A 13,679-nucleotide genomic window follows, 5' to 3' on the forward strand; every position below is an offset into this window, starting at 1 on the left:
ATCATTTTATTGCAGCAATATTATTATTCCAATCGAAAAGTGACTCGAACTGGCCCCAAGAATGAACACGAGTTTATGATCCGCTCCTTCCCATTTGCTTTGTTCTTAAAGCATTACTATTCTGGCCTCTCATCCTCTTAATGACCCCCTTCGCTGTTCCGTTCTATGAATGCAGTTTCTGAAATGTTTATGGACTGACGTGAAAATCCCCAGATTAACAGTAACCCCACCCCTTGCAGTAACAGCGGATTCGGGGCAGAATGAGAGCTCCGTCCTGGTCCCTCTTTTCACAGAAGCTCTCCCGGCTCTGAGAAGGGAACAATGCATAAAGTGTCACTTTTATAAAGACTAAATTCAAATGTGTCCTTTCACGGAATGCTGTGAATGGGGCTTTAGTCCCGTCCGGTGCAGTTTGAAAGCGATGGTCGAATGAGCCATAATTTGAAGCAGATTTTAAAACAGAGGAAGCGATTAGTGACGGGGAGCGCTGAATAAGACACGATACAAAGAATGGGTTTAAAATCTTGTGCTCAGGGCGACATTGATCGAAACCCGATCCTTCACTGCACTGAAATTGGCGGGCTTTTTGAAATTCATAAAATTCCTGGTCTGATCGTTGAGGCCGGTAAATCCCGCCCTCTTCTAATTTCCAGCTATCTGATTGGTTAACGAAATAGGCAAATGAGGTGTAATAAGGTACAACCAATCAGATGCTCTTTCAGACCATAAGAAGGGTAAATACAGAAGTCATTCCTCATTCTTTGTGAGATTGTGGAAATGTCTGGAAGAGGAAAAACCGGCGGTAAAGCTCGGGCCAAGGCCAAGTCTCGCTCATCCCGGGCCGGACTGCAGTTCCCTGTGGGCCGTGTTCACAGGCACCTGCGAAAGGGGAACTACGCTGAACGTGTGGGTGCCGGAGCCCCGGTCTATCTGGCCGCTGTGCTCGAGTATCTGACGGCTGAAATCCTCGAGCTGGCCGGCAACGCGGCCCGGGACAACAAGAAAACCCGCATCATCCCCAGACACCTGCAACTCGCCATCCGCAACGACGAGGAGCTCAACAAGCTCCTGGGACGGGTGACCATCGCTCAGGGCGGGGTGCTGCCTAATATCCAGGCCGTGCTTTTGCCGAAGAAAACCAGCCATGTGAGCACCAAGAGCAAGTAAAGCGGCCAAGATTTAATCTGATAACCCAAAGGCTCTTTTCAGAGCCACCCACTGTATCTTTGAAAGGGCTTGTTACTGACTGAAGAGAGTCAGGGATCAATTTAATAAGGACTTGATTCCGATTCTGGAACTAACAATAACTTGTTAATTACAAATGATCCAGATCGGTCTGTTGAAGTACTCGCTTCCGGACAGCAGATGTCGCCAACCTCCAATAGATTGATATTTGCAGTTTGTGTGGTGAATGAGACAAAATATCAAAATTGTCATTAAACTGGGCGGGTGGGACACAGAAATACCAGGGCCGTTTGATCAACGGCATCAAGAGGCATTCTGTTGTGTTCCACCCAATATTATTCACAGTCTCATCCTCCTACAACACTTGCTCGGTCTGTATTATTTTACCCAGATTTGTGCAACAGAAGCTGACTGATGTGTTGAATATTGTGTCAGCGATTGCTGAATCAAGAATGTGAGTGAAATTTGCCCGTGTTATTGGATGTGATTGAGGGATTGATTCTGCCCCTGTATCAGTTACGAGTGTTAGTGAATGTAACACTCATGTTTTACACTGCTTCTGATTCGAGCGCTGATCGAGAGCAAGACACACTGCCTTTCGATCTATTGGTGCGAGTTGCATTGAAACAGCCTCTGCCACTATATCTGCAGGGGGACAACAGACTGAAACGTTATTTAATCCGAGTCTGGTTCCTCACATCCAGCATGGGTTTTAGGTCCCGTCCGATTGCACCTGTCCTTTCTGCAGCTGTTTGCCAGAACTTTCTCTGTCCGAATGAGGCACTGGTGGTGATGAGAGTCAGTCTGGTGGAATTCACCTCCCTCCAGTCCTGCGTGTGTGTGAAAATGAAACTTTCTCCGTTTCAAATGCCTCATGTTGGTTAGTCTGGAATTGGCACTCCTCTGTTTGGTGTTGGATCTTCGTCCAAAATGAACAGCTGCTGTTTCTGCCACAAAACGTGGATCGGCTCATATTCCCATCTCTCCGCTTTTATGATGGGCCAACAGATTGTCAGGCCTTCCCGTCTGACATCCGCTCACTCCCCTTTATGCATTTCCCGTTTAATCAAATTTCGGTGAACTGCACGGCCCTGCGATTTCAACCCCAGAGATCACAGCTCTTTCCTTTGCTGATTTGGTGGCTCTGAAAAGAGCCTTTGTTGCACTTGGTGCTGAAGGCGGGTCGGGTTTAAGCGCGCTCCCCGCGGATGCGGCGGGCCAGCTGGATGTCTTTGGGCATGATGGTGACTCGCTTGGCGTGGATAGCGCACAGGTTGGTGTCCTCAAACAGCCCCACCAGGTAAGCCTCGCTGGCCTCCTGCAGGGCCATGACGGCCGAGCTCTGGAAGCGCAGGTCTGTCTTGAAGTCCTGAGCGATCTCTCGCACCAGGCGCTGGAAGGGCAGTTTGCGGATGAGCAGCTCGGTGGATTTCTGGTAGCGGCGGATCTCCCTCAGAGCCACAGTGCCGGGTCTGTAGCGATGAGGCTTCTTCACTCCGCCTGTGGCTGGAGCGCTCTTCCGGGCCGCTTTGGTCGCCAACTGTTTGCGAGGAGCTTTCCCGCCGGTCGATTTACGCGCTGTCTGTTTGGTCCTGGCCATTTTCTGAACAGATCTCAACACAACCTGAGACACAGAAACTGTAAATAGCGAGCCGGCTCTGGGGCTGCATTTTAAAGTGTCTATGAGGAACCGCCCCGGGACTGTGATTGGCTGTATTCCGACACCCAGTCAGGGAGGGACCGCCCCTGGCCTGTGATTGGCAGGTTTGAACCGAGCTCTGACAGTCAGAACGAAACGGCGGGAGGTCTTGGGCCCCAATTGGCTGAGCTGAAATTAATCATCAATTTCAAAAAGCCCGCCAATTTCAGAGCATCAAATAACAGTTTGAAGAAAATCTCATTTCCCTCCAGCAATTTAAGAATCTCTCTCTTTATAATCTCCATTATTTCCCACTCCTCAGCTCAAATCTCAGGCTGATTCACATTCCGGTTCATTCTCTGACCTATCTGTAAACGGGCGGGAATAAAGTCCCGGTCATTGCTTTCCGTCGGAAGCGGGACAAAGTCCAGCTTCGATTTCAAAAATCCCGCCAGTTCCGGCCCGGTGAACGGCTCCTCAAACAGAAACTTCACATCGAACTGATATTTGAATGAGGGCAAGAAATAAACACCGAGCAGAGAGGACAGAGCGGGAGAGGGAGTGAGGAGGGATTTTACTGAGCGGAGAATGTAATGTCTGTGGAAAGACTCTGCATCCCCGCCTGTTCATTTATACCGTGAAACCGGGAATTCCGCTCCTTCTCTCGGGATGGCCGTGAACCCCGGCCATTTTTCTGATCTCCCTGTAACGAGTGCTGGAGAAATCTCCCCATATTAAAAGAATATCGGAAACTACTTCCCCACCCCGAGATCGTCCCACTCCCCCTTCCCAGGTCACTGCTCTCTCTGTGAGGCGGTGGGTGGCTCTTAGAAGAGCCTTTGTTTTGTGTTTGGTTGGAAAGGGTCGAGTCGTTCAGCCGCCGAATCCATAGAGGGTGCGGCCCTGCCGTTTCAGAGCGTACACCACATCCATGGCCGTGACCGTCTTGCGCTTGGCGTGTTCAGTGTAAGTGACCGCGTCCCTGATCACATTCTCCAAGAAAACCTTCAGTACCCCACGGGTTTCCTCGTAGATCAGACCCGAGATCCGCTTGACACCGCCACGGCGAGCCAGGCGGCGGATGGCTGGTTTGGTGATCCCCTGGATGTTATCACGAAGCACTTTTCGGTGCCGCTTGGCGCCACCTTTGCCCAGTCCTTTGCCTCCTTTACCTCTTCCAGACATGATAATTCTTCGCTGAAATGAACAGCGAACTCGTGCTGGTTCCCTTTTTTATGCAGACTGCCCCGACCTGACTGAAACATGCACAGAGTGAAAGTGGGAGGGGAGGAGACAGAGTGAGATATTAAACAGGGAGGGGAGGAGACAGAGTGAGATATTAAACAGGGAGGGGAGGAGACAGAGTGAGATATTAAACAGAGAGGGGAGAGAGTCAGAGTGATGAACAGAGCGGAGAGCGGTCTCTGATCTTCCAGCTCCACCTCCAGCTTTCTCCACCCGCCAATTTCAAACCGTTCATCGATAATAGAACCGAAACACAGCGCTCCGCACAAACCCTGACAGACTCGGGCTTCATATTCAAGGATTTACAGAAACCCGGAGCTTTTAAATAAGCCCCGTTACAATTACCAGTCAGTAATATTCCTGCCTAAATACAGTCCCTTCTATAACTGCAAACAATTTTACAACACCAAGTTATAGTCCAGCAATTTTATTTTAAATTCACAAGCTTTCGGAGGCTTCCTCCTTCGTCAGGTGAACGATGTGAAAATGAAAACCTCGAAATGAAATCGCATTTATAATTCACAGAACAATGCTTGGTGAGTACAGACAGTTTTTCAACTGCCGGTTGCCAAGGCAATCAGTGTGCAGACAGACAGGTGTTACCTGCCAGGTCTCACAGAATATACAAATCACCAAAAAAAAACAACAAACAAAAAAAAACAGAGATAGAGAGGTAGAAACATAGAAAAGACAGCAACTGACCCGTTATATTAAAAACAGATAACATTTGTTCGCTGGTGGGGTAACGTGTAGCGTGACATGAACCCAAGATCCCGGTTGAGGCCGTCCTCATGGGTGCGGAACTTGGCTATCAATTTCTGCTCGACGATTTTGCGTTGTCGTGTGTCTCGAAGGCCGCCTTGGAGTACGCTTACCCGAAGGTCGGTGGATGAATGTCCATGACTGCTGAAGTGTTCCCCGACTGGGAGGGAACCCTCCTGTTTGGCGATTGTTGCGCGGTGTCCGTTCATCCGTTGTCGCAGTGTCTGCATGGTCTCGCCAATGTACCATGCTCTGGGGCATCCTTTCCTGCAACGTATGAGGTAGACAACGTTGGCCGAGTCACAGGAGTATGAACCGTGCACCTGGTGGGTGGTGTCCTCTCGTGTGATGGTGGTATCTGTGTCGATGATCTGGCATGTCTTGCAGAGGTTGCCGTGGCAGGGTTGTGTGGTGTCGTGGACGCTGTTCTCCTGAAAGCTAGGTAATTTGCTGCGAACGATGGTCTGTTTGAGGTTGGGTGGCTGTTTAAAGGCGAGTAGTGGAGGTGTGGGGATGGCCTTAGCGAGGTGTTCGTCATCATTGATGACATGTTGAAGGCTGCGGAGAACAGGGCGTAGTTTCTCCGCTCCGGGGAAGTACTGGACGACGAAGGGTACTATGTTGGTTGCGTCCCGTGTTAGTCTCCTGAGGAGGTCTATGCGATTTTTTGCTGTGGCCCGTCGGAACTGTCGATCGATGAGTCGAGCGTCATATCCCGTTCTTACTAGGGCGTCTCTCAGCGTCTGTAGGTGTCCATCGCGTTCCTCCTCGTCTGAGCAGACCCTGTGTATTCGCAGGGCCTGTCCATAGGGGATGGCCTCTTTGACGTGGTTAGGGTGGAAGCTGGAAAAGTGGAGCATCGTGAGGTTGTCCGTGGGCTTGCGGTAGAGTGAGGTGCTGAGGTGCCCGTCTATAACTAGTCAACCCGCCTGCTTCCATTTCAGTCCCAGACCCGATTCTATCTCCCACACATTCCCTCCCAGACGGATTCAGCAGTTTACAAACACATTATTCCAGCTGATTTGGAGAATCTCATGTGTTGGGGTTTGAATTGTGATCGCGGCGGATCTCCGCCAGTTTTCCCCTGTCACGGACCCTGGCCCTGAATCTGTGAGAAAAAGAATGAACTGGGACTGGAGATGAACACGCCCCCAGTTACAGTGAGACCCGGCCCGGGTATCCCATTCTCTCTATTTTATATCAGACAGTGGGAGTGGGGCGGGGGTAGGGAATGTCAGCGAGTCACCAGGACCCTGGGTTTATTGTAAATGAGTTCAATCTGAAATCTGAGCCCGGCCCCGGGACAGGAATCATCTGATTCCGGGATCAGCTCTTTTCTGAGAGACGTGGGTGGCTCTGAGAAGAGCCGTTGGGTTCAGATGTTCACAAGTTGCACTTGATTTTTTACTTCTTTTTGCCTGCTGCTTTCTTCGGCTTGGGCTTGGCGCTCGGTTTTTGTACCTTCTTCGCCTTCGCCTTTACTGGCTTGGGGGTCTTGGGCTTCTTCACAGCCGCTTTCTTCTTAATTGGTGATTTCGCCGCCTTCTTTGTGGTCGATTTCTTGACAGCTGTTTTCTTGACCGCTGGTTTCTTGGCCGTTAATTTCCTTGCCGCTGGTTTCTTGGCCGCTGGTTTCTTTCCGGGAGATTTCTTGGTTCCTTGTTTCTTCACCTTCTTTCCCACTTTTTCCTGGGCTTCCTTCTTAGCGACTCTGAAGGAGCCCGAGGCGCCCGTGCCCTTGATCTGCACCAGGGAGCCTTTTTCCACATTTCTCTTGATACTTAATTTGATCTGGGACCGGAGCTTCTCCACATCCAGGCCTTTGGTAGCCAGAACCTTCTTTATCGCGGCCAGGGATATCCCCTTGCGATCCTTGCAATCCGCCACAATCTTGAGGATCTGTTCGCCCAATTTGGGACCGGCTGTCTTGGGTCGGTGAACCGCCTTCTTCTTCTTCGGAGCATTGGTTTGAGCGGCGGCGGGAGGTGCGGTTTCGGCGGCTGCAGTATCTGTCATGTCCGGGACTCTGAAGAAAATCTCTCTGACAGTCAGAGCTGGGTCAGAAATGAAACAAGAGGCGGCGGCACAGAGCAACTTAAAGGCCCAGAGCGGAGGGGGCGGAGACACCCTGCTGTCAGCTCCCGGCACCTCCAGCCTCTCTGTGTTTCTCTCTCCTCTTAAACTACCCGATTCTAATTATAATCCGGCACTCCAGAGTCCCAGACTCGCCCCTTCCCATCTCCAACACCGGAATGTTTGCTGTCGAAAAACTTTCACCGGAATTAAAAGCACCAGTTTCGATTTAAACCCGTTTCATTGCTGCACTGATCGCGCTCTCTCACCCGATCGCTGACAGGATTTCTGTTTTTCGGCTGAAATCTTGAATTGAACTAAAACCGGACCTTAAATGTTCACTTCGGGTCTCGGCAGGGGAGGAGGGCGATCCTTTGACAGGGATTTTTTTTTAATTTTACTCAAAAGGGACTCGGACATCCGGCGATGAGACCGGCCACACAAACACAGTGGCATTAATGTAACTTGCCCGCCCATTTCACACACTCTCTCTGACACAATGTTCACATCTGTACATTCACAGGACAAACTGTTCTCCACATTGACAATTCCCGGGACAAGCTTTCCTCCCCGCTCGGCCTGTGCTGCGGATTCTCGGGGGTTGGTTGTAGTTTCCCAGCTCAGTAACTGTTAAACACTCTGAGGCCGGCGCTCCTCACAGTCTCTGGTCTCCAGATTCAGGGACAGGAGCCAATCACAGCTCTGGCTGTGATAATCCATATCTGCTTTTACATTATTGTATTGTTCACACACAGAAATATGTTCGGTTAAGTTGAAAATTCAAATTATCCGCTCTGGGCTCCTCCAGTCTCTCTGTGTTTCCTTCTCCTGCTAAACTGACTGACAGGCAATAGTAACTGGCGTCCGATCCATCCCATTCTCCACACCCAGAGACGGCTGGTTACTGAATAAATTCAACACTCACAGACAGTCCGGAGTCAGACTGTTACAGGCTGTTTCTCGCCACCTTTACTTTTCGGCGGATAAATGCACCGTCAGACCGGCTCATATACAGTAGAAGGGAGAGTAATCGTCTCACCAACAGCACACAGACACAGAATCAGTCTCTCACATTCCATCAGTGGGTCTATATTACGCTCAGTAACAGTGTCCCGCATTCATGTGCAGAACTAAAGCGAGAGAGAGAGAGAGACGGAGCGGCTGATAAACAGAGACACAGTCAGACAGACGCAGAATCAGTCTCACACATCCCATCAATGTGTCCGTTTCACGCTCAGTAAACATTATCGCAGCTTCATGTACAGCGCTCGAGAGAGAGAGATACAGACAGGCACAGTATCAGTCTCACACTTCCCACCAGTGTGTCTGTATCATGCTCAATAACAGTATCGCACCTCCATATAAAGTACAAGAGAGACAGAGAAACTGAGCTCTCATGAGCGGTTTTCACCCAGTACCAAGTAGGGAATCATTCCATTCCAATTGCTATTCCAAGGTTGAATGAAAGAAGATGCAGTCTCATCTGTAACTGATCTTATTCCAGAGACAGACACGTTATTAATCCCACTCTCAGGGATAGTGTCACACATTTAATCCTCTCTTGCATATTGTACTGTCTGCAATCTTGCAGCAGAGGGCCGTTCAGTATTACTCTCAGTGACCGAGAGTTTCACTCCGATTGAAATAAACTGGGACTGTGGCCGTCAGATATTCATCCTGCACAGTCCCAGCAAATACACCGAGTCCCACTTTCCTCCCATGTTTCTCCAGGATTGGTTTGAGAAATCCTCCCTCCAGTTTCGGGTTCACGCGTTACTTTATCAGTCAAGGAACCCAGAATGAACAGAACACATTGGCTCATTCCACAGCCGTGCACGTTATCTCTGATAGACCCTTTACCATCAAAAGATACCGAGAGAAACAGCAGGGATGGAAACATCTAGTTTTACAGTTGGAGATTGTAAAGTCAGTCTGGATTCCAGCGTTCGGCACTGGTGGAATCCCATCTGTTTTCAATTCTGGTGCCTGTTCCTGCACTGCCTGTGGACCCCATTCCCTCTGACCTTTCCCCCACTTCCTTTGCTCAGACTCTGAAAAATTCCAATTGGGAAAAATTTCCACCGATTTTTGTATTGGGAATTAAACCAGATATCTGCGCATGCGTGATTCAGCGCCGCCCCCAGCGCTGCTTGCTGGTGAGCAGAAGAGCGCATGCGCGCTCCCCTCCCCCGAGCTCGGCCTGTGGGCGCCATTCCCTCAGTGAGCGGAAGAAGATGGTTAAAAACAGCCGGGAATGGAGAGATCACGGCCCCCGGGGGAAGGGAGCAAAGAGCAGCCTCGTTACAGCAGCTCATCGCTTCGGGACCGTGTCCGCAGATGGGCTCAGAGATCGGCATTGAGTCCGGGGGAAGGTCAGGGGGAGTCCGGGGGCTGTTTGTAAGAGGCGGAGTGGATCAGGAACTGGTCCCGGAACATGGAGTGAGCGGGGGAAGGGAGAGGGCATTCTCGGGCTGTGTGTGTACAGGTTGTGTCCAGGGGAAGGGAGACTGAATGGGAAGAACCTGCTATTAAAAATCATTGCTGCTTTCTCTCCCCAAACCAGTAGTGAATTGTTCCTGGTTTAGTTTCAGTCTCACCCTGTTTATTGTGATTGGACAGTGAACAGTGGAAACAGAGCCGGACAGTAAGGGTGTGGGGAGTGTAACAAAGAGCATCAATTGCAGGCACCAGGTGAGAAGTGTGAAGGACACGATTTAAAAAGAGGCTGTTTGGTTTCGGTTGAACGGTTAGTCCCATTGGAGATGGGATTAGAAACCTGACCGGTGCAAAGGTCCCTGCCACATCGGGTCGTCCCATTCATGGATCAGTGCAGGGGTTGGGTTGTGTTTGGATGTCACTAAATTGTTTTAAAATCGCCCAACACACCTGGTATACAGAAGCTGAGTGCTGCAGTACTGCAGTGGAGTCAGACACTGACACTCTTTGTATCACTGGTTTTCACTTGTGGATATTCAAAATGATCATTAACAGATATTAAATTGATCACTTTTGTATTTTCTACCTCACCTGTTCCTGAGTAACAAGATATAATTTTCTTTCTACAGGCAAATCCTTGAAGGACCCAGAATAAATGTGATGTTTCCTCCACCCGAGGCAGAAGGAACAGTGCGGCCAGCTCCTTCTCACAAACAGTAGGTACATTATCACACACACAGACACAGACAGGTCATCAGTTTAATCGTCTCAGACAGCCGAAGTGGTCAGTCCCACACTGATCCCAAGTTCCAGAGACACATTTTCAATCCAACAATCAAACAGAGCAGGTGAGGCAGACGCTGTTTCCATTTCCCCCGAACTCAGTCCCGCTGACAGGTGGATGCAAAAATCCCAGTTCAAAATCACGCTTTCAGATTGAAAGGCACTGTGTCAATCTCACAATAGGGCAACATTAGCTCCGAATTAAATACCAGATAGAAATCACACATGGTACCCGATTCAAAGGTACAGAATGAACCCCAATAATGTCCCTCGAGATTCCAATTGAATACTCGCCCTGAACTCTCACATGTGAGTTTAATACATGCAGTATCGATTCAAATAGTGTTATCATGAGAGACAAACTGCAGGCAAGTCCAAAACTCATGTACAGTATCAGATTGAGAAATGCTGTGACAGTGTAACCTGAGAAACAGATTAGAAACCAGTTTATAATACACTCATTGTATGAGATGTAAAGATCGAGTATCAATTCTATTAGTGCAGACTGAGATATACATTACATACCAGTTCAAAAATCTCATACAATATTAGATTGAAAGGCACAGTATCGATTACAATAGTACAGACTGAGCTGCACATTATATATCAATTCAAAAATCAGTATCAGTTTGAAATATACATTATCATTCACAATATTACACAGAGATATAGATTTAATAGTAGTCCAAAAAGCACACAAATTATCTGATTAAAAACCTCCAGCACCAAATCCTAATGTTTATTCATATTTACCAATTAAATAATGAGAAAAGCTATTTAAACATGAAGATGTTAAAGCTACAGTATTGTATGCCATAATATAATCTGAGAGAATAATTATCGAATCATAGAAGTTTACAACATGGAAACAGGCCCTTCGGCCCAACATGTCCATGTCGCCCAGTTTATACCACTAAGCTAGTCCCAATTGCCTGCACTTGGCCCATATCCCTCAATACCCATCTTTCCTATGGACTTCTATAAGATCACCCCTTAACCTCCTACTCTCCAGGGAAAAAAGTCCCCGTCTGTCTAACCTCTCCCAAAAAGTCAAACCATCAATTCCCGGTAGCATCCGAGTAAATCTTTTCTGCACTCTTTCTAGTTTAATAATATCCTTTCTATAATAGGGTGACCAGAACTGTACACAGTATTCCAAGTGTGGCCTTACTAATGTCTTGTACAACTTCAACAAGACATCCCAACTCCTGTCTTCAATGTTCTGACAAATGAAACCAAGCATGCCGAATGCCTTCTTCACCACCCTATCCACCTGTGACTCCACTTTCAAGGAGCTATGAACCTGTACTCCTAGATCTCTTTGTTCTATAACTCTCCCCAACGCCCTACCATTAACGGAGTAGGTCCTGGCCCGATTCGATCTACCAAAATGTATCACCTCACATTTATCTAAATTGAACTCCATCTGCCATTCATCGGCCCACTTGCCCAATTTATCAAGGTCCCGTTGCAATCCTAGATAACCTTCTTCACTGTCCACAATGCCACCAATCTTGGTGTCATCTGCAAACTTACTAACCATTCCTCCTAAATTCTCATCCAAATCATTAATATCAATAACAAATAACAGCGGACCCAGCACCGATCCCTGAGGCACACCGCTGGTCACAGGCCTCCAGTTTGAAAAACAACCCTCTACAACCACCCTCTGTCATCTGTCGTCAAGCCAATTTTGTATCCAATTGGCTACCTCACCTTGGATCCCGTGAGATTTAACCTTATGTAACAACCTACCATGCGGTACCTTGTCAAAGGCTTTCCTAAAGTCCATGTAGACCACGTCGACTGCACAGCCCTCATCTATCTTCTTGGTTACCCCTTCAAAAAACTCAATCAAATTCGTGAGACATGATTTTCCTCTCACAAAACCATGCTGACTGTTCCTAATCAGTCCCTGCCTCTCCAAATGCCTGTAGATCCTGTCTCTGAGAATACCCTCGAACAACTTACCCACTGCAGATGTCAGGCAGATAGATAGATACAGAATGAATTATAGACAGATACAGAATGAATCTCACACTCTCATAATGTACCAGATACTGGCAGATAAATGTACCAGATACTGGCAGATAAAGTATGAATCTCACACTCACACATTACTAGAGACTGAGAGAGACAGACTGAATCGCAAACTTAGAGTTTGAGAAACTGCACATATATAATGAATTCAACACACACAGACACACACACACACACACACACACACACACATAATATTAGAGACTGTACAAAAAGACGGAAAACCACACTCACACACAGTACCAGAGACCTACAGATACAGAATGAATCTCTCTATCATATAGAGTACCAGATTACTGATTCAATCCCACACGAAATGTATGAGAAATTGCATATTTATGAGAAATTGCATATTTAAAACTAATTCAACACCCACATACAATACTGGAAACTGACAGACACAGAATAAATCGCAAACAACATCACGGACTGAGAGATACAAAATGAATCTCGCAGTCACCTCCATTTGTGCAGGCTGAGTTACAAATTACGTACCAGTCCAAAAATCTCAGTGTCAGATTGAAAGATACAGTATCAATTCCATTAGTGCAGATTGAGCTACATATTATAAAACACTACCAAAAAAATCTGATACAGATTCAGACTGAAATATACAGTATTCCATTCATGCAGACTGACCTACTCATTAGAAACAAGTTCAAAAATGCCACCATATCAGTTTGGAAGATGCACTAAATCACAGTTGTGTTCACATCGATGCAGATTTAAGAGTAGCCCAAAAAGTGCACTCATTCTCTGATTATAACCTACAGCATCACATTTTAAAGTATATGATTATCTACCACTTAAATACTGGGAAAAATTATTTATACATTTAGGTATGAAAGATACAGTTTTGAACGCCATATTCTGAACTGAGATACAAATTAGATACAGATAAAGAATGAATCTCATACTCAGATCCAGTGCCAGAGACTGACATATAGAATGATTCTCACACTCACACAATGTACCAGTGATTGATAGATACAGAACAAATCCCGCACTCTCATACAGTAGCACAGACTGACAGATACAGAATTTATATCACTCATAGACAGTATCAGAGATTGATGGAAACAGAATGAATGTCTCAATCACATACAGCATCAGAGACTGACAGATATGGAATGAATCCCAAATTCACTCACAGTGCCAGAGACTGACAGGAACAGAGAGAATCACAAGTACCACAGTCAGACAGATACAGAATGAATCACAAAGTACCACAGTCAGACAGATACAGAATGAATCACAAAGTACCACAGTCAGACAGATACAGATTGAATCTCACTTGCAGACAGTACCAGGGACTGACCGAAATAGAATGAATCCCACACTCACACACAGTACCACAGGTTGACAGATACAGAATGAATCTCACAGTCACATTATTGCAGACTGAGTTACACATAACAAGCCAGTCCAAAAATCTTAGTGTCATATCGAAAGATAATGTTTGAAATTGATTAGTGCAGACTGAGCAAAACGTTACATAGCAGTCGAACAATTTCAT

At 47.1% G+C, this 13,679-nt stretch overlaps 2 protein-coding genes across 2 annotated transcripts; one reads left to right on the top strand and one right to left on the bottom strand.

The window, feature by feature from the left end:
- Positions 1 to 777: 777 nt before the first annotated feature.
- On the top strand, positions 778 to 1,167 carry LOC137307311 (histone H2A.J-like). The gene has a single exon (XM_067976777.1). The coding sequence runs from the start codon at positions 778 to 780 to the stop codon at positions 1,165 to 1,167; it is 390 nt and encodes a 129-aa protein (XP_067832878.1).
- A 2,474-nt stretch (positions 1,168 to 3,641) lies between these two features.
- LOC137307098 (histone H4) lies at positions 3,642 to 4,010 on the bottom strand. The gene has a single exon (XM_067976422.1). The coding sequence runs from the start codon at positions 4,007 to 4,009 to the stop codon at positions 3,698 to 3,700; it is 312 nt and encodes a 103-aa protein (XP_067832523.1). The 5' UTR covers position 4,010; the 3' UTR covers positions 3,642 to 3,697.
- Between the last annotated feature and the right edge of the window lie 9,669 nt (positions 4,011 to 13,679).

The sequence above is a fragment of the Heptranchias perlo genome, chromosome X (assembly GCF_035084215.1).
Source record: "Heptranchias perlo isolate sHepPer1 chromosome X, sHepPer1.hap1, whole genome shotgun sequence".
Classification (NCBI taxonomy): domain Eukaryota; kingdom Metazoa; phylum Chordata; class Chondrichthyes; order Hexanchiformes; family Hexanchidae; genus Heptranchias; species Heptranchias perlo.

What these genes read in the sequence shown, in the direction of transcription:
- LOC137307311 (XM_067976777.1), top strand. Translation starts at nt 778, where the DNA reads ATGTCTGGAAGAGGAAAAACCGGCGGTAAAGCTCGGGCCAAGGCCAAG.
- LOC137307098 (XM_067976422.1), bottom strand. Translation starts at nt 4,009, where the DNA reads ATGTCTGGAAGAGGTAAAGGAGGCAAAGGACTGGGCAAAGGTGGCGCC.